The following is a 24,581-nucleotide window of genomic DNA, read 5'->3' on the forward strand; positions in this document are numbered from 1 at the left end:
GCAAGCAAGCAATGCCTGCAGGGAGCTCCAAGCAACTTTCATGCGTTGGAGCACGCTTGTGGGAGGTGTGGGTGGGAATTGGGGGAGGGGGATGGTCCTTGACTGGGGATGAGGCAAGGCAAAGCCAATTGAATTGAGGTCATAGGATTGGTGGGAAAGGCGGTTAGATCATTTTCAGTAGAGGTGGGTTTCAGCCCCACCTCCAGCCAGCTTTTCCAAAGCCTCCCTCCCCAGCACAGTCAGTGAGGGCTATAAACACAGAAGAGCCCACTCTGCTTTATTTACAACACGCAGGCTGTCTGTACAAACAGCTGGCCAGAATTATTAAAAACAAAAGAGGTGAGGAATCGTCACCTTTCTGTTTTCCTTCCTCCCTTGGCCAAGCTCTGGTTGGCACTCCACCTCTGAGCTGCCACGCTCAAAAGGGGAAGTCCTAAATTAAAAATACAACCGGTGTAGAATAAATGGGGAGTGAGATAGAAGAAAAGATGAGGGAGGGGAGTGCTATATTTACACTAGAGTTTTATAGACAACTGTCCCACTCCATCCCAGTTCTAATCCTGGCCCAGAAACTGAGCAGTGGCACGGACAGTTTAAGTGTCTAGGGACCCAGAGAGCCTCCCACCCGCAACTGCAATGGGTCCAAGTTCAAGTCCACAAGGTGGGAAGGAAAGGTAGGGTAGGAAAACCACTCATTTCCAAACCAGTCTCCCCTGGGAATTTCTGCCTCGAAGTGGGACAACATCCCAGCTTCAGGGAACATGTTGACCCTGAGGCTCAGTTCCCAAGTCACGTTTCCATTTGAAGTTCCAGCCTGGAGATGGCATGTGTCAAGGTTCTCCAGATTTCGGAGGCCCCCCTAATCGCCGGGCCTCTGGCCGCAGTTCCTTGCATTTCTGGCAATAAAAGAAGTCAGGGACATTGGTCTTCTTAATCTTAGCACAGGAGAGGTGGATCCACGTCCCACACAGGCTGCACTCAATCATGGGCCGGCCTGCAAAGGGCTTTCGGCAGTAACACGTGATCAGATCCCATGAATCATCACCTGGAAAAAAGAAGGTATGTTTGGTGTTCTGAGTTCTTGGATCCACACTACCCCAAGACCCATCAACCCAGTTGCCCCTGGGCAGCCCCAAATTTCTCACCTGATTCTACCATGATGTCCTCATCCATGACCCGCATCTCGCCTTCACTGGAGCTGGCATCTCCATCTTGGCTTGTTTCAGTGCTGCCCACCTCCTTGCTTTCACTGTCAGTGGGAGGGGCTCCTTCGGGGTGCACTGTGGCAGGGGGTCTAGGAGCCTCAGGTGTTGGTAGCACAGGGGCTGGGGCTTCCCCTCCTACCATCGCTGCCATCTCTTCCTCCTCCTCCTCCTCCTCTTCCTCCTCCTCCTCTTCAGAGTCTGTATCACTGGGGGGTGCCCGGGGAGGCCCAGGAGGTGGGAGTCTATCCCCTCGCTCTGCCTTTTTCAACTTCCGCTTTTTGCTCTTCTTGATTCGAGACCTCTTTTCCCCATCCCCAGGGGCTGGGCGGGGCCTCCGAAGTACCCCAAAGCCTGTCCCCCCTCCTGGCCCCAACTTTCGATTCTTTCGGTCCTTCTTTCGAGGAGGCTGGGAGAGGTCCCCCTGGGAAAGGGGCACTGGGGTGAGAGCAGCAGGGGGTCGGGAGGTATGTGTCAGGGACGTGGGGGACAGTGGAGATGCCATTTTGGGCCCATCTAGATCAAAGAGAGAGTCCTTGAGTTTCATCTTCTCCAGCAGAGTGGCACTGTCAGGGGCCTGCAGACGAGGGAAAGTGGACCTTGGGGGTCCTGGCTGAGTGGGACCTGCTTGAGCCGCCCTTCTCTTGGATGACTTTGCTTTCTTAACAAAGGTCTGGATGGTTCTGAGATCTGAGGGGGCTGAGTCCCAGCCGTCGCTATCTGCCGCACTCTCACCTCGCAATGGAGAGCTGGAGCCAGAGGCTGGCCAGTCACTTTCCTTAAAGGACAGAAAAGATCAGGGTCAGAGGAGGCCCAGCCTTATCTCAGCTCCTGTACATACCAAACTTAACAGACGAAAATATCCTTCCAAAACCACCAAATCTCTCACTATATTCAGAAAATTTATCACCATCCCCATTCTCCTCAGCATCTCCTCTTGAACACTTCCATGTTACCTCTGCCCTCAATTTCTCACCATCTCCCCAACACCCACTGCCTTCACAACACTGCGTCACCTAGACCAGAGCAGTATTTCTTCAGCTGTTTCTGTGCTTCATTTGTTACTATCTTCAGCTTCCTAACACTTATCCCAGAGGACCTTCCATTAAGAACACCCCAAAACCGTTCACTGCACTCAAGCCACCTATCTGTTAATCCCACTCCCACCCCAGATACTAGTTCTCCCACCAGAATTTCCATTTCCTAAGTCTTTCACATGTAATTTTGAGGCTTTGTATATAAAGTAACAAAGTCTCATAAGCTCAAGAGCTCCTCTACAGCCCTAGGACACCACCCTCCAGTCAGTTGTCCTTCTGTCCCTACCTCCTTGCTAGGAGGGATGTAACCTGCATAGGCCAAAACAAAACTGCAAAATTTGTTGAAATCCTCAATTGTCCTCCGACGTTTCTCTGGTGGCTGAAAGAAGAAAATCATACAGAGTTTAAGAGGGGCATCTCCAAAGGCATAGTCCCCAGAGTGAGGAATCAGGAAAAGGTGGAGGGACAGAGGAGAGGCCCGGGCGGGGGGTGGGGGTGGGGGCGCGGCTGCAATAATATTGGGCTGCAAAGGAATGGGAAACCCTCACCTGAGTCTCTGGTTTAAGGGTCGGAGGTGGATCTGTAAAAGCAATAAAAGCTGAGTCAAGGCACTAGGAAAGAGTCGGTGTGAAACCCCACCTCTCAATCTTCGCGGTCCCAAGTGAACCTCCTCCACTCCCAGGTCCTTCAGCCAGGCAAGCAAGCCCCCAGCGGTGCTGGGCCCGCCCCTGCTCCCCCTTCCGCCCCGCGAGGGGCGGAGCCTGGGCGCGGCGCCCTCTCAGGCCTCGCTATAGCGCTCCCCTCCCCCCCAACCAGAGGCCTGGCGCCCCGCCCCCCCCCCCAACTCACGGTTTCTCTAGACTCCGAGCTCCTCGGCTCTCTCCGCGCCCCACCCCGCCATACCGCTCCCTGGACCGAGCCCGGGCTGCCGCCTGCCCCTGTCCTTCACACGCGCTCAGTGCTCCGAGTTCCCACCCCGCCGCGCTCTACCGCCCCGGGCCCTCCGCGCCCGCACACACCGCCCGCCGGCCCCCAGGGTCCAGGATGACCACGCCAAACCGCTCCCCGCCCTCCGGCCCCTTCTACTCGAGCACGAGGCCCGGCGCGCCCCTCACCCCCCCCCCCACCCCCAAACACACACGGGCTCACAAATCCAACGCCACTTCGCGGCCGGGACAGACCAGAGAGCTCTCACCCGGACGCGGCCCCACCTGCCCCCCCATGCCGCGCTCCCCACAATTTCGGCGTCCCTCCGCCCCCATCCGGGGCTTTGGCCCCTCCCCGTCTCAAGCTCCTCGGGCTCCCCGCCGGGCCCCCGGGCCCAGTTCCGAGCTCTCTTCGGCCGCGGCCCCCCCTCCGCCCCCGGACTCGCCACCAAGTCACTAAGACTACGGACCCCTAAACTCTAGCCCCCACCCCAGCTACTCTGCCCGCCCAGCAACCCCAGCTGCCGCCGCCGTTGCCCCCCTCACCCTCCGCAACTCCCAGGCTCTAACCCTCGCCGACCAAAACCCCCCTCCGGCGCAACTCGCCGGCCTTAAACCCCCACCTCGCCCCACCGCCCCCAAAACTACCCTGCTCTCGTCGCTCCCCAGCTCCCTCTCCCCACAGCTACCCACCGGCATAAGTCCCTCTACCGCAGACAATGCCCAGGCCCCCTCTTCTCCCCACAACTATCTGCCCACCCCTCCAACAATCACCGGGCTACCTCCGGCGGCAACTACCGGGAGCTCCAGCACCACCGCCACAAACTCCCCCACCTCGGCGAACTACCGAGCTCCTCACTCAATCCTCTCCTACATCCTCTCTCCTCAACAACTCTCCGGCTCCCAGATTCCCCTAACCTCTCAGTTCTAGGGCCCCAACCTGCCGGAGGCCCTTTCGGCCCCTAACCCTCGAAGCTCTGTTTCCAGCTCCCACTCCCCCATCCCACCCCACCCCCTCTACACACACACAGCGTCTAATCTCCAACTACCCCCCGCCCAGTCTCGCACTCCTCTTTGCTCCAAGGTCTCTTAACTCGTCACTCTCCCACCTTCAGGGGCAGGCCCCCGACCCCCTCCCCGCTCTCCCCTGCTAGGCTCTGGGGCTCGACCTCCAAGTTTGCCAATAGATTCCTCGCCCGCCCCCCGCCGGCTCAGCGCCCTGTGCCGGTCGAGAGCTCACCTTCGGGACTGGGCTCCGCCATGGCTTCCAGCATCGCCCCCTACCCTCCTCCCGGTTCGGCGCCCCCCTCCCCTGAGCCGGGGATCCCGGTGCCGCCTCCGGTGCTCGGTGCTCCTACTGCCTCGCCCCACAGAGGTGTCTGTTTCGGCTCGGTAGTGACTCGAGTCCGCTAGCCGCTGCCGCCACCTCCCTCTACCACAGCCTCCCGCACTCCCGGACCGGGCCCCCTCCCCCCGCGCCGCCGGCCGCCTGCTCCCTCCTCCTCTCCACCCTCCCTCCTCCTCTCTCCCCCTCCCTTCGCGGGTGCTAACGCGCAATGCATCAAGGGGATTGTAGTCAGTCCGCCGTGAGCGAGAAGGGGCCTGTATAAGCATCCGGAACTTCAATTCCCAGCAAACCACGGACTGGCGCAGGCGCACTAAACTGCTCTCCTCCCCCGAGGGGTGGCGGGGAGATTGGGAGCAGAGGGGAGGGCGGAAGAGTACGCGCAGGCTCCTGGGATATGTAGGCTAGGCGGCGCCAAGAACGGGAAGAAGGGATAAGAACTCTCGGCCACCATACTGCCTCAATTCTGCAGGTTTCTAGCTCCGTGGGGACCACCCCACTTCCGGCCAGACAGAGAAAGGCTGCTGGGAGATGAAGTTCTCCTGGTGATAATGGCTCCCTCCTCCCAGTTTTCTCCCTCCCTTGGATTCCACTCCACTGGAATTCCACTCCACGGGATTCCACTCCACTCCTCACGCCGGCAAAGCGACATACATCTGAGAACGGAGTTCTTTCACTAGCTCCCATACTCGAAAATCTCTTCCTTAATCCAAAAAGTTACGACACAGTTGGATGTTTTATCTGAAGAAGGTGCTTTCAAACTTTATCCACAGGAACCCACTGTAAAAAACTTTAATAACCTCAGGACCCAACCCATATACACGTATATAAAACTGAACTTTCATGAAATGATATTCAGTATTCCATCCATCATAGGAAAAGCACACTCTTTATATACACAAGGAAAAGCCCAACATAAGCAGAACAAACCAAAATATACTATTCCCTCTAACCTACTCTTTTCCCACCACTTGAAGAGAACAAAAGGGGTAGGGGAACAACACAAAGAAAAAATCCAGTTCAGCTTGGTGGTGGTTTCCTCTTTATTGATGTGCCTCCTACCTTCCCCCACAATTTCAGTCCCTTCCATCTACCCCCCAAAAAGAAGGTAGTGAAAAGAAAGGATTGTTGGGGCTCTGAGCCCCTTGGGCAGTTAGAAAGGGAACAGAAACCAAAACAATCACCAGATGTGACAGAGATTGACAATCAAGAAATCTAAAGCAGAATGGGAAAGGTGGTAAAGAAAGGGGAAGAAAGAAAGGAGAGGTATTAGAGGCCATCTCCCCCATTAACCCTTATGTTAAGAGGGTCTGTAGGAGAGTCTCAAACATTAGGAAGTGCAGGTCCTGAAGAAGGGAGGTGGTGTTTGAACCTCAAGGAGGAGTAGGTCAAGGAAGGGGGGCCACCTCTCTCTTTGTAGAATGGGACCCCCCACCTTAGGGGCAGCAGCTTCACAGACCGTAGACACTTTCATCACTGTAGGCAATGTATAGAAAGAAGTCTTCTTCATGGTGTTCCTGGGATGAAGATAGAAAACAACAGCGTTCAGGCATCCGTTTTAGTTACTTGAACCACGCACCACTGGGACATATTCTTCCACAACCATTCTTTTTGAAGACCCCAAACACCAGTGCTTTGACTCTCCCTCTCACTTGCTCCAGACTGTAAGTGCTGGGCAGTATTATCCTATCCACAGTCTTGGACAATAAGATCTCAAACTATTCTCTACTGCCTTGGAACACGGAATGGCTGGAGGGGAGTCTGGACCACAGCGGTTACTCTGGTTCACTGCCCTGTCCAAATCCCTAACCCAGAACGATGCGGAAATCTTAAGGGTGAATATAAAATTGAGAGCTAAGCAAGCCAGCTGGTCCAACAACTGCTGACTTCAAACTTTCTGCCTCTCAAGCGCTTCCAACTCCTCCCCAAAGCCTCCTCTACTTCCCAGGCACCATACCTGGTACAGCTGACCCATCGTGGCACTGGTGGGCGGAATGACGTTGTTGACAAAGAAAAACAAGGCATCCTCTGCTCGGAGATGAATTCGCTTCCGGATTAAGAAGTAGAACTGACCAACTGCCAAGATACAAGGCTTGATAAAAGTCAGAGATCACAAATACCCTCAAAAGAACACCTGCTATGTGGAGTCTCCTCCATCAGAGACTGCACTCCCACCCCCAGGAAACAAATCTGAGTACTGGGTCAGGTTCCCACCTGTAAGATCAGAAGGCACCAGGTATTTCTTTTTGTCCAGATCTCCTATCCGAGCTTTAGGAGCCTTTTCTACTATCACCTGTTAAAGAGAAGATAAAAATGAGCAGACACTAGGTACACAGACGCACAGCTCCACCTGTCAAGAACTCAACATTCCTAGCACCCACACGTACCCCAGACTCATTTCTCTTTGTCTCTTAACACGCGGCGCAGCCCTGAATAGGAATTCTGACCCCACTGACTCTAATTCACCTAAACATCCAGGATCCCTGAATACGGCGTCATAAAAACAATTACGTTAATCAGACGAGGATGACTTATTCGGGCCAACCAGAGCTTCAATTTCAAAAACCCTATGTGAAGCTCAGACTGTCAAATGCCCCGCAGCCTCCCAAGGGAACCCCAAGGTCTGTCTCTCGAGTCTACATCTTCTCACTTTCAGCTCTATTGGTACCCCATTCCTTTCACCTCCGGTCCCAGAAACAGCGGTTTGGGGCTCGTTCCCAACGCCGCCACAACCGGCAGCCTGATGCCTGCGCTGTGGGTCCCGGACTCAAGCCCAGGCTGTGGCGTCAGCGCCAGCGCCCCGCGCCCTCGGCCCTGGCTACTGTCCTCACCGGGACCCGGTCCGGGTATTTCTTTCGGATCTTTTCGCCCTCAGAGCGGCGCTTCTCGAACGGATGCTCCTCTTTATACACGAACTTCATCCTCCCGGGAACCGGGCTGGACCGGGCTGGGCTGAGGGAACCCGGGGGGGGCCGGGACGGGGGGCGGCGGCGACGGCAGCGACGCGCGGGCGGATTCAGCGGAGCGATCCCCGGACTTGCGCCACTTCCCTATTCACCAACCCCGCCCCCGGCCAACAGGGGCCTCCCAGGCTGCTATGTTACGCCACTGACGTAACTGCCCTAACGCCAGTAGCGTAGCACCACCTACTGACCTCCTCTCTCACGCCGTCAGCGTAATCGCTTTGGAATCAATTTGTAAATTACGCAGGCGGCGTAGGAAAGATGGTTGCCTTTTGCTATCGTCGGAAATAACTGAAAATCCATTTCCCGACTTTCCCCACAGGGAGGTAACGATGAAAAGGGCTAAAAGATGGTAATCGTAATTTGCGACTTGGCTCTTCGAAAGCTCTCTTCGGAAGTAATGCAGAGGAAAAGCAGATAATTAAAGGATAGCTATTCACGAAATCTGTTGGTACGCTGAAGGCGGCCGTTGACACCAAAACAAAGTAGTACCCAAATGGAGGAAGAGGTCGCTGGAAATAAAGGAGGGCAGAAACGAAACCTGTGTTTGGAGAGACGCACTGGACGCTTAAGTTCCAGTAATGAGTGGACCAATAGGGACTGGAGAGGAGGTCTAAAAGGTAAGGACTACGTCAGCGCGGAAGAACACTGCTGCTGTGGCCGCGAAAATCATGTGATCTCAAAGGGCGGAGCGTCACGTGGCGGGCGCGAGGAAGTAGAGCCGGCTTGGGCTTCGGGAGGAGGGCCCTGGGGAGGTGGGGACGTGGGGCCGGGTCAGCCAGGGGGCTGGGGAGCCCGCCGCTTGAAGGAAGCGCCTGCTTAGCTAGTACATGCCAGTCTTCCAGACGAAGCCCAGCCTTTCTTGTCGTCGAGGTTTCTACTCCTTTAATACTTCGTCCTACTGCACTGAAGCTCAGGTTCTTTCAGGACACACAGCTGTCTCTTCACTCCCCACCAGGGTACCCATCCTGTCACTAAGACCCTTCCTGCCAGGGAAAGCCAACACTACCCTTCCCCCTACACTTAGGGTCTACAGTAGGCTCCTCTCTCTGCCTAGTGAACAGGGTGGATGTGAACAAAAACCCCTCCCTCGTTTCCCCAAACCCCAGAGAAGGACCTAGGGCAGCTTTGGTTTCAAAGTTATAATGCATGGTTTAAAAGAGAGGAAAGGAAAAAAGAGAAAGCTGGTTACAGATCTGAGGGAATCTAGGAGGAAGGGCAAATAGAGGGAAAGTAAGGGAGGGGACAAGTTTGGGGGAAGTCCAGTGGCCCAAAATCCCAGTTTCCCACCCACAGCCCAGCCCTTGGAGTGAAGAATTAGATCAGTTTTGTACAAGAGTTTTTAAAAAATCAAATCACAACAAAGCTGGCTTGGCTTCTCTTTTGAGCCTCCCGGATTACCGAATGTCTGTCTCACTCTGGCCAGTTGTGTCTCTCCACCAGACACTGTTGCGGCTCTCCTAGGTCTCCGCTTATGTCCCAGTCTGGGGTTTCCAGGAGTGCGAACACGAAGTTAGAGTGAGGCTGCTTCAGAATCTGGCCCTTGTGTCCATCCAGACTCCGTAGGGAGTGCAAGGCTCCCAGGGCAGAGAGGGGTGGGAGGGGCAGACCCTGCCCAGACAGTCCTCACCGTTGGACAGGGCATCAGACGGCATCCCGAGGGCTCACCCTCCCCTTCCCCCCCACCCCAACTCAGGTGGAGGGGGAGCAGCTGTCACCAGAGCCTATGTTGGTGAAGGTTTCGGCTCAGCACAGAACGAACATCAGCGGTGAACCTGGGACGACAATAACTTGCATTGGTAGAGTCCTCATGGGGACAGCCTCCTCACACTAGTGTAAAGCAGCCTCACTGAAGACGTGGGACAGAAAGAACCACCATTTTCTCATGAGGCTGAGGTTCAGTTTGCCCAAAACCCAATGGCTAAAGGTGAGGAGTTTTCTTAAGACCTAGGTTCAAAAATTATATTCTTAGAGAAAAGAGATAAGTAAAACAGGACAAACTTCTATTCCTTCTTGGGATCCCCTAACACTCTTCTCCTCAGAAATCTAAGTGTCTAGCTTCCCTTACCTGAGGGCATCCAGCATTGGAAGCAGGTTGAGAAGGGCAGTATCACTGGGATCACTGAACCAGGATTTGATGGGGATGGCATTGTCTAGGGTGGGTGAAAAGGCACATGAGAATAAAGGGTTCAAGAGAGAAAGGGTGTTTTCCCTTTTATTTGGGGGCGGTTGCTTTAAAATACATAACCTCCCTCCCAAACTCAATGACCTAAGTAAAACCTTCTGTATTTATTTTCCAAAATGAAATTAAATTTTAATCACCATATCTCATACTAGGGTAAGGCTTCTAGTCAAACTTGTGCCTTGTGTCTTACCTAAAGCAAATTTTATATGAAAAATCTGATTTATGAAACATATTGGGGGGGGGAGGCAGGGAACACTCTCATATGAAAGAAAAACAACTTGCATCCTGACCTACTGTAAACCAGGGAATCCCAGCCCCATGCATTCAAAATACCTCCTTAGAACCACTTTCTAGTCCTGCCAGACTCACTGCCTTCTCCCTTACCTGGATGGCTCCTGTAAGCCCCTGGTGAGTTATCCAGGATCACAATGCTGGAGAGGTCACTGTGGACCACAGAGAGGTCCTTGATGTAGCTGCCCAATTCCAAAGTGCAGTGCTGGAAGGCAGGGTGGGCTGGGCATCAAAAGGAGACTCGCCCTCTGTGATTGCTCCCCCAATCCCAACAATGCCCACAGGCAGCCAGTTCCCACAAAAGGGGATTATGTAGTACCCACACACACACCCTTAGAAGGTCCCATTCCTGGGCAGTTGTCTCAAACTGAAGCCCCTCCCTGATGGCCTGCCTCCCCAGCCTTATTCTTAGGCTTAGATTCTAGTCCCTTACCTGTCTGTAGTATCTCCTCTTGAGAATGCTTCTGCTATTATCCAGTTTATCTGCCACAGCAGAGCCATAAATCTCCATGCTTGCTGTGAACACCACCAACTCGTACCACTGGCTCACCTGAAATAGATTAGAGAAAAGGAAGCTGTCAGAAGAGGTGATTGTTCATTTGGACATACAGTTCCCTTTTACTAAGACTCCAGTGTAGACCTTCAGGCTTTTCAGCAACACTGCATGTCTCTGAGGACACAAAATTTTGAAACTGTCCTTAAGACTCCAAGTTTTAGGCATCATACCCACTTAAGATTCACAGATGCAAGAACAAGGGAGCAGAAAGGCCATGCAAAAATAGAATTGCATCAGCATAATAAATGAACCCTAACTATAGAAAGCCCTTCTCTGACCATCCAACAACCTCCCCTCTCCAAAACTGCCCCTGCCATTTCTCTTGATCCCTTAATTCCTCCAAATCTTCTACATTCCCAGAGCCCTAAAACCATTCCTTCATCCCAGAACTGCCTTCAGCTTCTGCAAACTCACCACTTCCAAGAAGAAATCCACATGGGGCCTCTTATGTACAAAAAACCGGACGGGATGTTTGTCTATTACCACCTGCGGAGGAACACAGCAGGGCTGGGAGAACTCCTAAGCACCTACACCCAGGCCTCAAGGACACCCCCTACCCTCCCACTGCTTGCTCCCCTTTTTCAGGCTGCCCCCATGGCCCAAGGATGAGGCCAGGGACGAGGTACTCTGGGATTGGGAAAGAATCTGAGCAGAATTACAGACACAAGTTATTCCATCACTTCCTACTCCCACACACCTTGAGAATGAAGTCAGGAGGCGTTCCAGGCCGGACTGTGGGCCTCAGGACCCCATCATGATGGGAGTGAATAAGTGTCTCATCCAGATCCAGCACCAGGATCTTCCTCTTCACCTGGCCTGAACCACAGGGGAAGGGGTAACACCAACCTACCTCCAGCCAAGACCTCGAACCCAACCTCACCTAGGGTTCCTCCCAGCCAGCATACTCACTTAGCCGATTCCGGGACACAGGAGATAAGGGAAGGATGTCATATCGAACAGTTTGGTACTGAATTACCTAGGAATAGCAAGAGAGAAGGTTAAACCCTGGACAAGGAAATCTTCCCTACTAACAATAGGAAGCACATGTTGAACATTTTCTAAAAATTGAAGTGAAGTGAAAGTCACTTAGTTGTATCCAACTCTTTGCGACCCCATCGGTATAGTCCATGAAATTCTCTAGGCGAGAATACTAGAGTGGATAGCCTTTCCCTTCTCCAGGGTATCTTCCCAACCCAGGGATCAAACCCAGGTCTCCTGTGTTGCAGGCGGATTCTTTACCAGCTGTGCCACAAGGGAAGCCCCTATAAATTGGGCATGGTATAATTTAGGGTTATTTATGTAATCCTGAAAACAACCCTAATAATAATTATAACAACAATATTACCCATGTTTTAAGGATGAAGAAACCAAGGCTGAGAGAAGTTAAATAACCTAAGACCACACAGCTAGGAATTAGTGGTTTGCCCCTCCAGTAAGAATGAAGACCATGAAAGCATGGATTTTGTCTTGATCATGGCTGTATTCCTAGAACACTATTGCAAGGGTGGTTACTCAACACTAGAATCAATGAAATGATGGAGCCACGATTGTACCCTTGCAGTCCCACCCAAGAACCTGTCCTGTTACCCACGATATTATCCTGCTACGTGGAAATGCATGCCCCTGCCTACCTCCACCTCAAGAATTCTTTGTGACAACTCCCATCACCTTGTGTTGGGAGCTGAGCACCTCAGAATCCTTAGTGGACAGAGGGTAGGTATCAGGAGGGGAGGTCCTTGGGTCACTAAGGGGAAGAGAGGATGAGGGAATCCAGGGGTTGTCAGGTCAGCTAAGTTCCTCTGGCTGGGGGCCACCAGGTCTATTTTAACCAGCCACCTGTCCATTTCTGTCTCTACTAGCCAAGTCACAAGCTGCAGAGAACCTCAGCCCTCTGAACAGCCTCCTTATCCTGGTACCCAGGGCAAGGCAGAGAATACCGGAAAGCCCCACTCACCAGGCAGACTGATAGAGCACCGAGAAGGCCAGAGTGAAGGGCTGTGAGTGGGAGGTGTGGAAGGGACAAGGATGTCACCAGCCTGGCCTTCCAGCTTCTCCATCTCTCTAGAGGCTCCTGTTTCCAACACTCAGGTCTCACATGCAGAGCTTGGTGATTCCCTCCTCTGCCCTTTTCTTCTAAGCACAGTCCATCCCTAGGCTCCAAGCCTCATCAGAACCAGGCTGCTCCCCACTTGCAAACCAAAGGGCCCTCTCCCCCTAACCCCAAGGCATCTGCCCTTCTTTTCTTGCAGGGCTGCCGATGAGAGCCGCAACAGCTCGGGTGTCCTGTCCTGCTATCTCGGGTTGCACATGCTGGGCATGTAGGGAATGCTCTAAGCATCTGCCAGAAAGGGGGCGGGGGGAGAAACCAGACTGGAAGGAAGGAAGACGAAAGGCTTTGGGGTCAAGGAACCTGTCTCTAGGTGGGCTGGTGCACACCTCTGCACCCAGAAAACAGCTGCTATTTTCTCCCCTAAAAGAAAGGAGAGCAAGGGGGATACTCTCTGCAAGGCCAGGAAGAGAGGACAGCACCTAACATGGAAGGAAAACCCCAGGAGCTAGCCACACACGCATCTCAGCATCTCTGACCTCAGATTCTTCTTAGTTCCTGACCCTTGTCGTGGGGAAATAGCCCTGCCTACAACCATGACCACCCAGAAACAATCCTCACCCTAAATCAAAAAGTGAAAGTAGACTGATAAAGGAGACACTGAAGCCAAGGCCAGGCCCATTCTACCACTACCACTCAGGGCTGTCTGGAAATTTGACCTAGGCAGCCCCTACCAGATTTTATTTCTTCCAGTTTTATTGAGTTATGCCAGAGTACAGACTAGAGATTCTCAACACCCCAACTCCCTGAGTCCTCCCCAGCCTCCTTCAGTGTATTTTCCCCCATGGGGGTGAGAACACACAGCACATTTATTAAGTTATGTTAGCCTAAGGAGATTTGACCTTGGAGAAAAGCTATGGAGGAGGAAACCCAGAGATACACTCCCCACAGTATCCCTCACAACTCTGGGGTCTCCTGGGAAAACAAGCATGCCCTCAGATTGAAGTCTTTACAACTGACAAGCACCGTCTTATGATGAGGACACTCAAACTTTAATGTGCCCCCTTCTGCAACTAAAGATGACCATCATAAACGCATTTTTATGCGTTTTTCAATCCCAGAGTCTTGATAAGCCTAAATATTCACACTCACACTATGCACTGGGTTTTCAGGACCTTTTGGGAAGAGTTCCCTTAATCTGAACCGCAGGAGCTTCTCCTGCACACCCAGGGCTTTTCCTAAGTTCCCATTCTTGTTTGTCATATACGCCCTCCCACCCACCCCCACCTTTGGCACAGGAGCCGGTATATTCCTTAAGACCAAACACACATGGAGATTCCAAATAATAGGAGGGTCTTTGACTAACCCACATCGATGGATCTGCTGCCATCAAACAGGTGTTCCCCGCCTATCGGTTTCTTTAGCAACAACTTCAGCTTTCTTAAAGAGCGCCCCACCCACCACCCTGGCCCCCAAGAATTGCCAAGTCCTTTTACCGTCTAGCCCCCCTCCACCATCTCGGTTCTACCGCAAGGGTCTTCCTTTTTCCCATCCCACCTCTTGCCCAGCTACGGGTGCTCTAATTCTCTAGCGGTAGAAGCTGCCGCCAAGACTCGGTTCCTAGGCCCAAACAGAGGCCCGACACTTTCCGAAAACCCTTGAGCACAGCTGACAGAAGTCCCCACCACCACCAGCGCCCACCCAAGGCTCACCGTGCGGATCTGCCTCCGCAAAAGGTAAATGAAGAAGCTCCAGAGCTTGGCGGCGAAGGCCACGAACGTGCGCAGCCCCAGCAGACACTGCGTCCGCATCATCCCGATGACCCCGGCACCGCCGGCCCCGGGGCCCCCGCGGCCCAGCTCCGCCAGCCCCCCGGGGGCAGCCCCCCGCCACCGGGAGGGGGAACGGGGGCCCCGAGTGGCAGAAGAGGCTGCAGAGAGGGGCACGGAGCGGGCGGCTCACAAAGCCACCCACGACGAGGGGAAAGCCCAGCGGAACGGGGAGCTGGGGGACAGGCGTGGGCAGCCCGCGGGGGCCCACATGGGCGGGGAGTGGCACCGACGGCTTCGCCGAGGTTGCGGGCCGAGGCAGGTCGGGCTACAGTGGGGTCCTCCGAGACCAGGAGAGAAGGGGATGGAGAATTGGGGGAGGGGGCTGTGGGGGAGGGGGTTAGGGAGAAGGGAGGGAGGGAGAAGGAAGGGGGAGGGGAAGGGGGAAGCGGAGGGTGGCCCGCTGCGCAGGCGCGCTAGGGGTCTGCCCGCGGGAAAGGGGCGGGCGGGGGCAGCGGCGCGCGAAGGGCCGCGGAGGAGGTGGCGAACGGGCCGGGTGAGCCAAGGACCCAGGAAGAAGGGGAGGGGGAGCCGAAGGACGCGGATGGCTGGACCAGAGCGGCCTCCCCCTCCCCGAGGTCAGGGGCGCCTCAACCGCTGGGGAGCGGGGCTGCAGCCTCTGCAGCTGGATTTCCCACTCTAACGGGCGCCATTTTACCGCCCAAAGGACTCCCTCCTCCTTTCTTCCCCCCTCCTCTTCCCCTCTGACACTACTTCCGGTGGTGACGTGTATTCGCTTCACCTGGACTAAAGTTCCCCCTACTCAGTCTATGGGGGTGGGGATAAGGAAAGTGGGGCGTGTCCCGAACCAGACCACAATATTGCGCGTGCGCGGGGGCGGGGCCTGGAGCAAAGCAGGCCCGCCTTGAATTGCACGGGCTGAGCGGAGTGACGTCACTTGTCCCCGAGGCTCAGACCGTCGGAAGGGCTCGCGCGGCCACCTCCCCCTCCCACGGACAACTGCCCCAACGGCTCTTTCCGCCCCGGTCACGGTAAAATTGTAGAGAGGGACGTCGTCCCTACGTGTGTGTACCAGCACTCAGGAGGCGCTATTCCCCGTGAGCCTTCCTGGGATAGTGAACCTAATCACCTCTCCAGACTATAGCAGGTCTTAGTGGTGGGAGGGATCGTGGATGCCCCGCCCCTTTCATGTGAAGGGGGCGGGGCAGTGGACAGTGACGCCATCAGAGGGCGTCCGAAAAGGGACGGGACGCGTTTTGGGGATGTTGGAGTCGCTGTTGGCTGTTGGTGGCCTGATGCTGCTTCGGGGTGAGGGTCGAAGGCACAGGCGCTTCGGAACAGGGCTCAAGGGGCGGAAGTGGAGAGGAAGGGCTATAGGTCACAAGCCAGGGGTGGAGGTCTCGACCACTTGGTGAATGCGAAAACCTCAGTATTCTCAGGCTGTTATTCGCTCTTTCCAGACTCCGTGGAGTGGGAGGGGCGTAGTCTCCTGAAGGCGCTTGTCAAGAAATCTGCGTTGTGGTGAGTATCCCGCAGCGTCTCGCCGTTCCGTCCGATGAGGGAGCCTGGGTCCCACTCTGACAGTCCCCCTCATCTCTGCCTCAGTGGTGAGCAAGTCCACGTCCTGGGCTGTGAAGTGAGCGAAGAAGAGTTTCGTGAAGGTTTTGACTCCAATATCAACAGCCGGTAAGTACAAATTGGAAGAAATTTAATTGGATTTGGGACTAATGTTGCTGAGGAATTTCCCTTCCAGCAGCAGGGAAAAAACCTGATATGTAGTAGCGTGAAAGTGTCAGTTGCCAGTCGTGTCTGACCCTTTGCGACCCCGTGGACTGTAGCCCGGGCTCCTCTGTCCATGGGATTTCCCAGGCAAGAATACTGGAGTGGGTTGCCATTCACTTATCCAGAGGATCTTCCCCACCCAGGGATTGAACCCAGGTCTCCTGCTTTCAGGCTAGTTCCTTACCATCTGAACCACCAGAGAAGCTTAAAGCCTAGTCGACAATTCATTGAATGGAAATGGGTCTTTCAAAGGAGGTAGGAATTAGTAAGTGGAATGATGAAGAGTAGTTATCTGGAGAATCCAAAACAGGGACTACAGAAGATGAATTGAGTAATAAAAGGCCGACAGTACAGGCTAGCATTAGAGACTGCCCTGGAGAATAAGAATAAACATGTTCTGCCTTTTGAGTGAATCAGTCTAGTGATCAACGTATGTCAGCACTAACTGCAGGCTACATAGGTATTTGTCCTACAAACAGAAGGAACAATTTATGCATAATTGGGGAGATACGGAAGCCATCTGGCTTCCCTGGTGGCTCAGAGGCAAAGAATCTGCCTACTGTCCAGGAGATGCGGCAGAAGCTGCGGGTCCAATCCCTCAGTCGGGAAGGTCCCCTGGAGAAGGAAATGGCAGCCCACTCTAGTATTCTTGCCTGGAGATCCTGTGGACAGAGGAGCATGGTGGGCTATAGCCCATGGAGTCAACAAAGGAGTCGGACACCATTTAGTGACTAAACAACAACATGGAAACCATACCTGTTCGTGGGAGATGCAGGAGCTTCCTGAGGTCAGCCAAAGAGCAGTATCTGATAATAGTGAAAAGTCTTACAGAGCATGAAAAGGAAAATTTGAAAGGAGAGTGATAACATCATACCTGTTAGAAAGACTCCACACTGCAGAGAATGGGTTGGGCCCCAGGGGGAGGGGGCGGGGAGCCTGGACTTAGGGAGACCAAGTGGGAAGGGTTTTGCAAAAATGCAGGTTCTCTCAGATGTAGAAGTGCTGGTTAAGAGCTAGTTGTGAACCAGGGACTGTGCTAGATTAGAGCAGTGATTGAAGTAGACAGGGTTCGTATTCCAGTGAAATCTCAGAGAATAATGGTAGAAGGAGACAGGCCTGGCTTAAGGCAGGGTGGAGAGTTTGGGACAAATGTAAAAGGACGTTAGCAGGTACACCTTCGAGGACTTACAGACTGATGTGGGGCAGAGAAAAGCACCCGGATCAGGAGGTCCCTGAACCTATGTTGGATGGTTAAGAAAAATTGTTTCCTGGTCTGCATAGTTAGCTGGATAATGGTAGTTTACATCTGCCCAAATTTTGTATCCATTGTTAGAGTAGACATGATGCTGTAAAGATGACACTCACAAGAGAAGCAGGAGATACAAAGGAGGTATCTGGGAACAAGTTCTGCCACTGTGAAGCTTTCCCAGGATTTCCAATCCATGCCAGTTTCTTTTCCTGAATTGTTATTCTATCTGTAGTTAGTATGACAGGACTTGCTTCTTGACATTCTCTAAGCTGTTTTACAGGCAGGAACCATGTCTCAGGTCCTCGCCTTCCTCTTTATCCATTCAGAGAATGACACATTTTAGGCACCACTCAGGAAATATTTGATAATGACAGTTAACATTTATCAAGTGTTTACTACTTGTCAAGCACTGTACTAAATGTCAGAAAGTTGGTATTCCTGTTTTATAAGTGAAGAAACTGAGTCTTAGATGAAGTAATGTATCAGGTGACCTTGGGCAAGTTGAACCAAGCTTGGAGCTCAGGGCTGTTTGACACCAAAGTCTATGCTGTCAATCACTATATTCTACTTTTAAGTTTTTTAAAATCAGCTTTTCACTGATGTTTAAAATATTAGTGAAAATCAAGGAAACCGAACCACAAAGATCAGAAGCCAAAGTTGGAGATGGCGGGGGCAGGGGAGCAGTATAATCATGCCTTTTATTTTCCCTTTATAGGCTGGTTTACCATGATCTCTTTAGAGACCCTCTCAGCTGGTCAAAACCTGGGAAAGCCCTTCCTGGAGGGCCCCTGGAAGCCTTGAGGGCCCTGGACAAGAGGACAGTTTCTGGCCCTGCCACCATTGCTCTTGATTCCCTCAGCTGGTTGCTGCATCACCTTCCCTGCCCCACACTCTGCCAGACCCTGCATGCGCTGAGCCGTCAGGACTCCTGCCCTGGTGAGGCTCCTCATTTGTTTCTTCCGTTCATACATTCCCCCTACCAACCATGTGCCCCTCTCCACCCTAACAAGAAATATATCAGGGATCTCCAGTTGGGCCTTCTTCCAACGCTTTGATCTTTATTCTATTTCTTGATTGCATCATAGTGCTATCAATCACTCTTTTTTTATTTTCCAAGTTTGTGGGTTTTTTTTTCTCTCATTCATTCATTCAACAAATGTTAAATATATACATACAGTGTTGGGTCCTTGCCTTCCAGGAGCTCAAAATCCCGTTAAGGGTACAGACCAGTAAACAAGCAATTTACTGGATAGCCTGATAAGGACTGTGATGATAAAGGAACATGTACAGAGTACCTTAAGGAATGTCTTGAAGAGCGAAGGGTCAGTCAGGCCAATTTGTCCAGCTGATAGCTCTGGGACTAGCCCTAAAGTACAGTGGGTCCTAGGATGGGCTTTAGAGTCACATACCCAGCTCGGTACACAGGTGTTTGGTCTGACAGCGCTTCAGTTTCCTCTGTAAAAGTCGAGGGAGAATGGAGTTTATAATATTAGGATGAACCACTTGGAACTGTTGTTTTTATAGGTCAGATATGATCAGATGTTAGTAGTTTCATACAGTTCAACCTAAAAATGCAAATCTTTAGTGTAGTGTCTTACACTAAATGCAGCTAAAAAAAGAGGGAAGATGGGAGGGGATCTAAGGCACCAACTGGGATTTTTGGCAAGTTCCAGACACAGCAGGTAGTTCAGTGTACAAGAGATGAGGCTGAAAGCAAGTGGAGAACAAACATTGAAAGTGTGAGTTCCTTCCTGGAGGCCTTGGGGCGCTCCTGAGGATTGAGGTCAGAGCAGTGCCTTGATTCGATGTACGCTGGAATAAGAATGTGTATTAAGGTGAGGCCTGAAAGAAGTCAGAGCAGGGTGGTGAAACTGACTGAGGTCAGTCAGGATCTGGGCAGAGTTCTGAGAAGATGTGGGCCTCTGATGTGGGCCTTTTTTTTCCTCTTCACTGTTTGATCCCAAGCATCCCTGGAATGCTCCCTACTGCCCTTCGTGCACCACATTTCTTGTCCCTCTACAGGTGACACCCCCCCAGGTGAGCAGGTGCGTGTGCTGGGCCTGCTGCATGAAGAGCTTCACGGCCCAGGCCCTTTGGGAGCATTGAGCAGCCTTGCTCAGACCGAGGTGACCCTGAGTGGTACGATGGGCCAGGCATCGGCTCACATCCTCTGTCGGAGGCCGAGACAGCGCCCCACCCACCAGGTCAGGAGAAGCAGGGGACTGGAGGTTGAGGTCAGACAGAGAGGGAGAGCAGTAAAACAGATGATGTGATGGAGCACTTCCCTGGGCCCTCATCGTAGCAGTTCCCCCATTTTATCTCCTTTGTGAGATGCCTTGTGAGGTAGATTGTCTTATTATCCCCATTTTGTAGCCTGGAAAGCTCACATACTGTAAGCTGAACCAACAAAAGACACTGCCTTCCAGGAAATGGAAAAGGAGAAAAAGCCAAAAGTTGTCCCGATGGAGAGGTTTGAGGGGCTAAGAGGTGGAACGCATGAGCCGGAAGAAGCCAGTCAGATCAGTGGCTAAGAGCTGGAGTGGCAGTTCCTGGTTCTCTGGTTTGCTCAGTAAGATAGAAAAATCTTTCTTAACCCTCTTCTTAATTCTCCCCAGACTCAGTGGTTCTCCATCCTTCCTGACTTCAGCTTGGAGCTCCAAGCGGAGCCGCCACTGGAATCCCAGCCCCGCTCAGATCCTCATACTCCCTCGGTACCTAAGAGAGCCAGGGCGGGAACAAGGGGATGGGATTTGGGGTCTGGAAAAAGGAGAGGGGGATAAAAACTGCAGACATTGGGGGCGTGGGGTCAGGGATTCCAGGGATGGTGCAGACCAGCAGCTTCTTCTGTACCTGCAGGTGGACCCCACTACTCATTTGACTTTTAACCTTCATCTGTCCAAGAAGGAGAGAGAAGCCAAAGATAGCCTGACTCTGCCCTTCCAGTTCAGCTCGGAAAAGTAAGGTTGGGGCCTCAGTGCCCAAGTCCCTGAGTTGAGCCCAGCATTGGGCCTAAGAGGTGGGGCAACAGCAGGTTGTTGATTAACTTTTTCAACTTTATAGGGGCTGAAGTCCACCTCCAGAGTCAAGTCTGGGGAGTGGCTCTACCCACCCAAACCCCAGCAGTGTCAAAGGGCCTCGATGTCTCTTCTCTCCATTAGCGCTTTGGGTCCCAGCTCACTAATGTCCCCAAAGTAATCTGGGCCTGGGCTGAGCGGGACCAGACCCCAGGGAAGTGGCCCTATCTCCAGGTAGCAGCACTGGGAGGGTAGGAAGCTGGATGGTATGCCAGAGGCAGGTTAATAAGGGCTTAGTAGACATTTGTTCTGTGCCCAGCATGTGGGCGGGTGAAGCAAGACTACACAGTATTCTTGCCCTCAAGCTGCTAAGAACTTAGGGTGTTGCAAGAGCTGTCTAAGAGTATCCATCCCTATACCAGTTGGTGCTACACAAGGTCAAAGGGATTTAGCCCAAGAAGACATGGAAGCCAGAGAGGGAGTGACTGTTACGCAGAAAGAGGGTGTCCAGATGTGACCCATTACCCACCCTCCCCAGCACCAATTCTCCCCTTATCTCTCCTCAGACAGCAGGCTCTACTGCGCCCTGGGCTGGGCCAGGCTACCAGCCACATCTTCTATGAGCCAGATGCTTATGATGACCTGGATCAAGAAGACCCAGACGATGACCTAGATGTTTGATTGTCTAGGAGATTTGACTAGACTGCAGTAGAAGGGGAAGAGGAAGACTACAGGCCTGTAACCATCCTTCAATGTGTGTGTTGGCATTAGCCTGTCTCTGCTCCATCTTTGTTCCCTGTATCTATGGAGGCCCTGCCCTGTGACCCATGAGCCAGGGAGCAGCTTCCAGTGAGAAGTGGGCTGGAGGCATAAGGGAAAGTGACAGGATAGGAACACCACCTCCCCCCAACCCTAATAAAATATTTTATTTTGTATTAAAAGGAAAAGTTCTTTGGTTGCTATTTAAGCAAAAGTCGCAAGTGGACAGGACTGGAGGCTGGGAGTGGATGAGGGAAGCAGATGCCCTGAAGGGGATGGAAAAAAAGCCTACTTTCCAAAACATATTTTTATTACTGTACAAAAAGCACACCCTCCCATTTTTGTCCCCCCCACCCAACCCCCCAGGAAACTGTACACGGTGTGCTGGGCTAGAGTGACTGAAGGCTTTTGCTTGGCACCCTGCCCACAGGCTGAGCTCTCTGCCCCAGGTCCTTTCATAAGGAGGCACCTGTAGGCTGCCAGGTTGGGGCAGGGGCATCCCAGCTCACACATACTCCTTGGCAGAGTTGGGCTTAGGGTAGGAGCGAGGTGCACGGTATCCAGCTTTGCTCTCACTCCCAGGACAAGAGCAAGAGAGCAGTGCACCTCCCAGGATGACCAGAGCAGACCCTGCCCAGCCAATGAAGATGGCAGGACCAAATTCATACCTGTGGAGAGAAGGGATTGCGGTCACGAACCCTGGCCTGCCTCTCCCAACCCCAGACCCCTTAGGAGATAGGGCTCTCATACTTACTTAACATTCATGGGGACCAACGGGTTATAGAAATCTGAGACAATCTGATGGCCGTACCAGGAGCAAGCTATCAAGGCAGCAAGACCTGGGGAAAAAATGGGGATTCAGGTACTGTGAGCCACCCCCCCAAACCCGCACTGTGTCCACACTTACCCCTCCAGCATGGTTAACAGAGTCCTTGTCCCCACCTTGGACCTGTGGCTCACCTGCCAAGATGAAAATGATGCCTCCCGTCATGGCTATCCGGGCCTTCTTCACTTTGTCGTCTCCCCCACAGTTTGTACACTTCATGCCCATCGTGGCCACGAATGTGGCCAGGAAGCCCAGCACCAGGGAAACCACCATTAGGGCTCGAGTGGCCTGCAAGGCCGCTGCGGAAAAGGGGTAAGGATGCCATCCTTGCTGGAAATGACGGGGCGACCCTCGGACCGATTCAGACCCCGAGTCCCGGGCCGGAGCCGGCGGGTCCCGCCCCCTCCCGACTCCGTGGCCTTCCCGCTCTGCCCCGCCCTCTCGGCTCTAGGATCCGCCCGGGGCGCCTGGGTTTCGATGAAACTGCCCCCGCGGAGGGGGAAGGGTGAAAGGGGACGTTGAAGGAAAACAGTGGTGACCTGAGCCCCGGTAGCGGTGGCTGCAGCCCCGGGGCCGCACGCAGTCCTGGCTCTCGTCTCAGCTCTGACCCCACTATCGAGGCCACGGTTTGTGGCTTCGGCTAATCGGCGGATAAGATTAGAAGCCGCAGGCGGCGGCCCAGGGGGCAAACAGGAGGCGAGGCTCCTCGGCCCTTGGTTCGACCCAGCGGCCCCCAGCCCAACCCCGCGCCGCCTTTTGTCCGAGAAAAGGGCGGGAGATGGCGAAGACCTTGGCCTCGGGGTAGGGGGAGGGGAAGGCCGCGCCCCAGGACTCAGCTTACCGGGAGCGGCTTGGTCCGCTGGCCGCTCGGCCGGAAGACGAGGCGCGTCCGCGGGCGAAAAGGGGCTCAGCCGGACCCGCGCACGTGCAGTCCCAGGACCTTGGCCCTACCGCTTCCTCCTCTCCAGCCGCGCTACCGCGCAACCCAGCGCGTCGGGCCGTGGGGCCTCGAGCCCGGCCCCTCACCCACCCCGCGACCCCGGCTCTGGAGCATCCGCCCCGTCGGTCCCGCGGTCTTACCCGGCAGGGAGAGCACCGAGTCGTACATTTTGCAGCTCATCATGCCGGTGCTCTGCGTGACGCAGTCCATCCACAGCCCCTTGTACATGGCCTGGGCGGTGATGATATTGTCGCCAGCGTACGAGCTCATCTGCCACTGCGGGATGGCGGTGCATGCCACCAGGCCCACCCAGCCCACCAGAGCCATGGAAAAGCCCAGCAGCTGCAGGCCCGAATTGGCCATTTCCGCCTTCAGAATAGACGGGGGGCGCCTGGCGGACGAGTTTTTAAGTCACCCAAAGAGGCAAAAAAGAAGTTGGTCGACTGCTTGCAAATCTGGTCTCCGGAGTAAACAAACCGACCCCTCCGGCGAGGCGAGAGTCTCACGGCAGAGGGGAACAGGACTGGTGACCGACAAAAGCGATCCGCGAAGGCCTGGCGGCTCCCTCGGGCGCTCGGCGACTCTTCCCAAACAAAAGGTGGAGGGGCCGTACGGGCGCGGCCTCCGGGTGCTGGAAGTCCCCAGAGTATCCTGGGCTGTCGGCCCGAAGCTGCTGTGCCAACTAGAGGTCGCTCAGCGGTGAGCGGGCAGGTGCGGGCGGACAGGTGCTGCGCACCTGAGTATAAGTAGGGCGTCGGGGGCGCGAGACAGGGAGTGATCGAGGGGCGGCCGAGGGTGACCTGACGTCACCGAAGGGACACTCACCTGAGCCGGAAGTCCTTGCCCCCACCCCTCCTGGCTCAGGTGTGGAGGAAGAAACCTGAGCACCAGCGTCACGCCCCTTCACTTACTGGGCTCGGCCCGCTGGAGGGGGGAGGTGGAGTCTTCTCGGGAGTCCCGAGTTCTGAGGAAGCCCCTCGGACTGGAGGTCCCTCGGGCGCAAGGACATCCCTTCCCCGCTCCCGGACAGGTGCGCCAGGAACGCGGCGGAGCCTGAGCGGGAGAGATGCCCCAGGCTAGCCCTGGCTCCGCCTTCCCCCCCGCAGGGACTCTCGGCTTCTACTCGCTCTTTATCCCGCCCTACTTTCGCCCCCACCCTCGGTTCTACTGTTTTTCACTTCAGTCTCCTTTCCTCGCCGACCCCACCTTCCGGGGACCCCTCAGAACTGTCCACTTCAGCCGTCTAATTAGAGTCTCCACCGCCAGAGCCACCGCCTAGCGCCCAACCGCCCCTCACCGCTGTCGCCTCCACCAGACACCTGGCTTCCAGAAGCGGTGCCCCAGCACCCGTCTCCTCCGCCCCCTATTCCGATCTCTGCTGGACGTGACTTAATGGCGGGGCCCTTGGCACCCCCACTCCCGCCCCGCCCCGCAGTCACAGTCTCATCCCGCCTCAAGTGTCCTTTCCGCAGAAGGAAGAAACCACTGAAGCCAGAATCCAGCGAAGGGAGGGAGCACGGTAAGGCCTGGGTCAGAGTCTTGGCCACACCCACCATTCTCTTCCCCTGGAGTTTTTCCAGCCGGTCCTCCACCTTTCCCTCTTCTTCCTCCCCCAGCCCTGCACTAGTTTCTCACCCTCATCCGGAGCCTGGACCTGCCTGTCTGTGTG

At 54.2% G+C, this 24,581-nt stretch overlaps 5 protein-coding genes across 6 annotated transcripts; 1 reads left to right on the top strand and 4 right to left on the bottom strand.

The window, feature by feature from the left end:
- Nucleotides 259-4,665, bottom strand: PHF23 (PHD finger protein 23). The gene is made up of 5 exons (XM_018064554.1): nucleotides 4,406-4,665; nucleotides 2,788-2,819; nucleotides 2,526-2,618; nucleotides 1,146-1,980; nucleotides 259-1,045 (listed from the first exon to the last, which is right to left on the bottom strand). Exons 1-5 carry the CDS (start codon nucleotides 4,437-4,439, stop codon nucleotides 831-833), a joined length of 1,209 nt encoding a protein of 402 aa, XP_017920043.1. The 5' UTR covers nucleotides 4,440-4,665; the 3' UTR covers nucleotides 259-830.
- GABARAP (GABA type A receptor-associated protein) lies at nucleotides 5,530-7,590 on the bottom strand. Its single transcript, XM_005693485.3, has 4 exons — nucleotides 7,342-7,590; nucleotides 6,725-6,803; nucleotides 6,468-6,586; nucleotides 5,530-6,027 (listed from the first exon to the last, which is right to left on the bottom strand). Exons 1-4 carry the CDS (start codon nucleotides 7,429-7,431, stop codon nucleotides 5,962-5,964), a joined length of 354 nt encoding a protein of 117 aa, XP_005693542.1. The 5' UTR covers nucleotides 7,432-7,590; the 3' UTR covers nucleotides 5,530-5,961.
- Nucleotides 8,601-15,084, bottom strand: CTDNEP1 (CTD nuclear envelope phosphatase 1). The gene is made up of 8 exons (XM_005693486.3): nucleotides 14,265-15,084; nucleotides 11,415-11,481; nucleotides 11,203-11,321; nucleotides 10,920-10,991; nucleotides 10,383-10,499; nucleotides 10,043-10,154; nucleotides 9,542-9,626; nucleotides 8,601-9,248 (listed from the first exon to the last, which is right to left on the bottom strand). The coding sequence occupies exons 1-8, from the start codon at nucleotides 14,364-14,366 to the stop codon at nucleotides 9,188-9,190; spliced, it is 735 nt and encodes a 244-aa protein (XP_005693543.2). The 5' UTR covers nucleotides 14,367-15,084; the 3' UTR covers nucleotides 8,601-9,187.
- ELP5 (elongator acetyltransferase complex subunit 5) lies at nucleotides 15,216-21,329 on the top strand. 2 transcript variants are annotated; one of them, XM_013971970.2, is made up of 8 exons: nucleotides 15,500-15,650; nucleotides 15,803-15,863; nucleotides 15,948-16,028; nucleotides 18,089-18,309; nucleotides 19,396-19,577; nucleotides 19,989-20,084; nucleotides 20,230-20,330; nucleotides 20,954-21,329. In XM_013971970.2, exons 1-8 carry the CDS (start codon nucleotides 15,515-15,517, stop codon nucleotides 21,066-21,068), a joined length of 993 nt encoding a protein of 330 aa, XP_013827424.2. In that variant the 5' UTR covers nucleotides 15,500-15,514; the 3' UTR covers nucleotides 21,069-21,329. The 2 variants fall into 2 exon arrangements, with proteins under 2 accessions (XP_017920044.1, XP_013827424.2); XM_018064555.1 differs by lacking the exon at nucleotides 15,500-15,650 and adding an exon at nucleotides 15,216-15,373 and having other exon boundaries at nucleotides 15,803-16,028.
- On the bottom strand, nucleotides 21,439-24,319 carry CLDN7 (claudin 7). Its single transcript, XM_018064556.1, has 4 exons — nucleotides 23,053-24,319; nucleotides 22,107-22,271; nucleotides 21,901-21,985; nucleotides 21,439-21,814 (listed from the first exon to the last, which is right to left on the bottom strand). Exons 1-4 carry the CDS (start codon nucleotides 23,273-23,275, stop codon nucleotides 21,652-21,654), a joined length of 636 nt encoding a protein of 211 aa, XP_017920045.1. The 5' UTR covers nucleotides 23,276-24,319; the 3' UTR covers nucleotides 21,439-21,651.

The sequence above is a fragment of the Capra hircus genome, chromosome 19, assembly GCF_001704415.2.
Source record: "Capra hircus breed San Clemente chromosome 19, ASM170441v1, whole genome shotgun sequence".
Lineage (NCBI taxonomy): Eukaryota > Metazoa > Chordata > Mammalia > Artiodactyla > Bovidae > Capra > Capra hircus.

What these genes read in the sequence shown, in the direction of transcription:
- PHF23 (XM_018064554.1), bottom strand. Translation starts at nt 4,439, where the DNA reads ATGCTGGAAGCCATGGCGGAGCCCAGTCCCGAAG. An exon ending in GGCGGAGCCCAGTCCCGAAG is followed by an intron (nt 2,820 to 4,405) that starts GTGAGCTCTCGA and finishes TTGCTTTTACAG; the next exon opens with ATCCACCTCCGACCCTTAAA. An exon ending in ACATCCCTCCTAGCAAGGAG is followed by an intron (nt 1,981 to 2,525) that starts GTAGGGACAGAA and finishes CTGTCCTTTAAG; the next exon opens with GAAAGTGACTGGCCAGCCTC.
- GABARAP (XM_005693485.3), bottom strand. Translation starts at nt 7,431, where the DNA reads ATGAAGTTCGTGTATAAAGAGGAGCATCCGTTCGAGAAGCGCCGCTCT. An exon ending in AATACCCGGACCGGGTCCCG is followed by an intron (nt 6,804 to 7,341) that starts GTGAGGACAGTA and finishes TCTCTTTAACAG; the next exon opens with GTGATAGTAGAAAAGGCTCC. An exon ending in GGTGCCTTCTGATCTTACAG is followed by an intron (nt 6,587 to 6,724) that starts GTGGGAACCTGA and finishes GTATCTTGGCAG; the next exon opens with TTGGTCAGTTCTACTTCTTA.
- CTDNEP1 (XM_005693486.3), bottom strand. Translation starts at nt 14,366, where the DNA reads ATGATGCGGACGCAGTGTCTGCTGGGGCTGCGCACGTTCGTGGCCTTC. An exon ending in TGGATTTCTTCTTGGAAGTG is followed by an intron (nt 10,500 to 10,919) that starts GTGAGTTTGCAG and finishes AATCTATTTCAG; the next exon opens with GTGAGCCAGTGGTACGAGTT. An exon ending in CCAATGCTGGATGCCCTCAG is followed by an intron (nt 9,249 to 9,541) that starts GTAAGGGAAGCT and finishes TTGTCGTCCCAG; the next exon opens with GTTCACCGCTGATGTTCGTT.
- ELP5 (XM_013971970.2), top strand. Translation starts at nt 15,515, where the DNA reads ATGCCCCGCCCCTTTCATGTGAAGGGGGCGGGGCAGTGGACAGTGACG. An exon ending in TGGCCTGATGCTGCTTCGGG is followed by an intron (nt 15,651 to 15,802) that starts GTGAGGGTCGAA and finishes CGCTCTTTCCAG; the next exon opens with ACTCCGTGGAGTGGGAGGGG. An exon ending in GTCAAGAAATCTGCGTTGTG is followed by an intron (nt 15,864 to 15,947) that starts GTGAGTATCCCG and finishes TCTCTGCCTCAG; the next exon opens with TGGTGAGCAAGTCCACGTCC.
- CLDN7 (XM_018064556.1), bottom strand. Translation starts at nt 23,275, where the DNA reads ATGGCCAATTCGGGCCTGCAGCTGCTGGGCTTTTCCATGGCTCTGGTG. An exon ending in CTCGGTGCTCTCCCTGCCGG is followed by an intron (nt 22,272 to 23,052) that starts GTAAGACCGCGG and finishes CCTTTTCCGCAG; the next exon opens with CGGCCTTGCAGGCCACTCGA. An exon ending in CATCATTTTCATCTTGGCAG is followed by an intron (nt 21,986 to 22,106) that starts GTGAGCCACAGG and finishes TTTTTTCCCCAG; the next exon opens with GTCTTGCTGCCTTGATAGCT.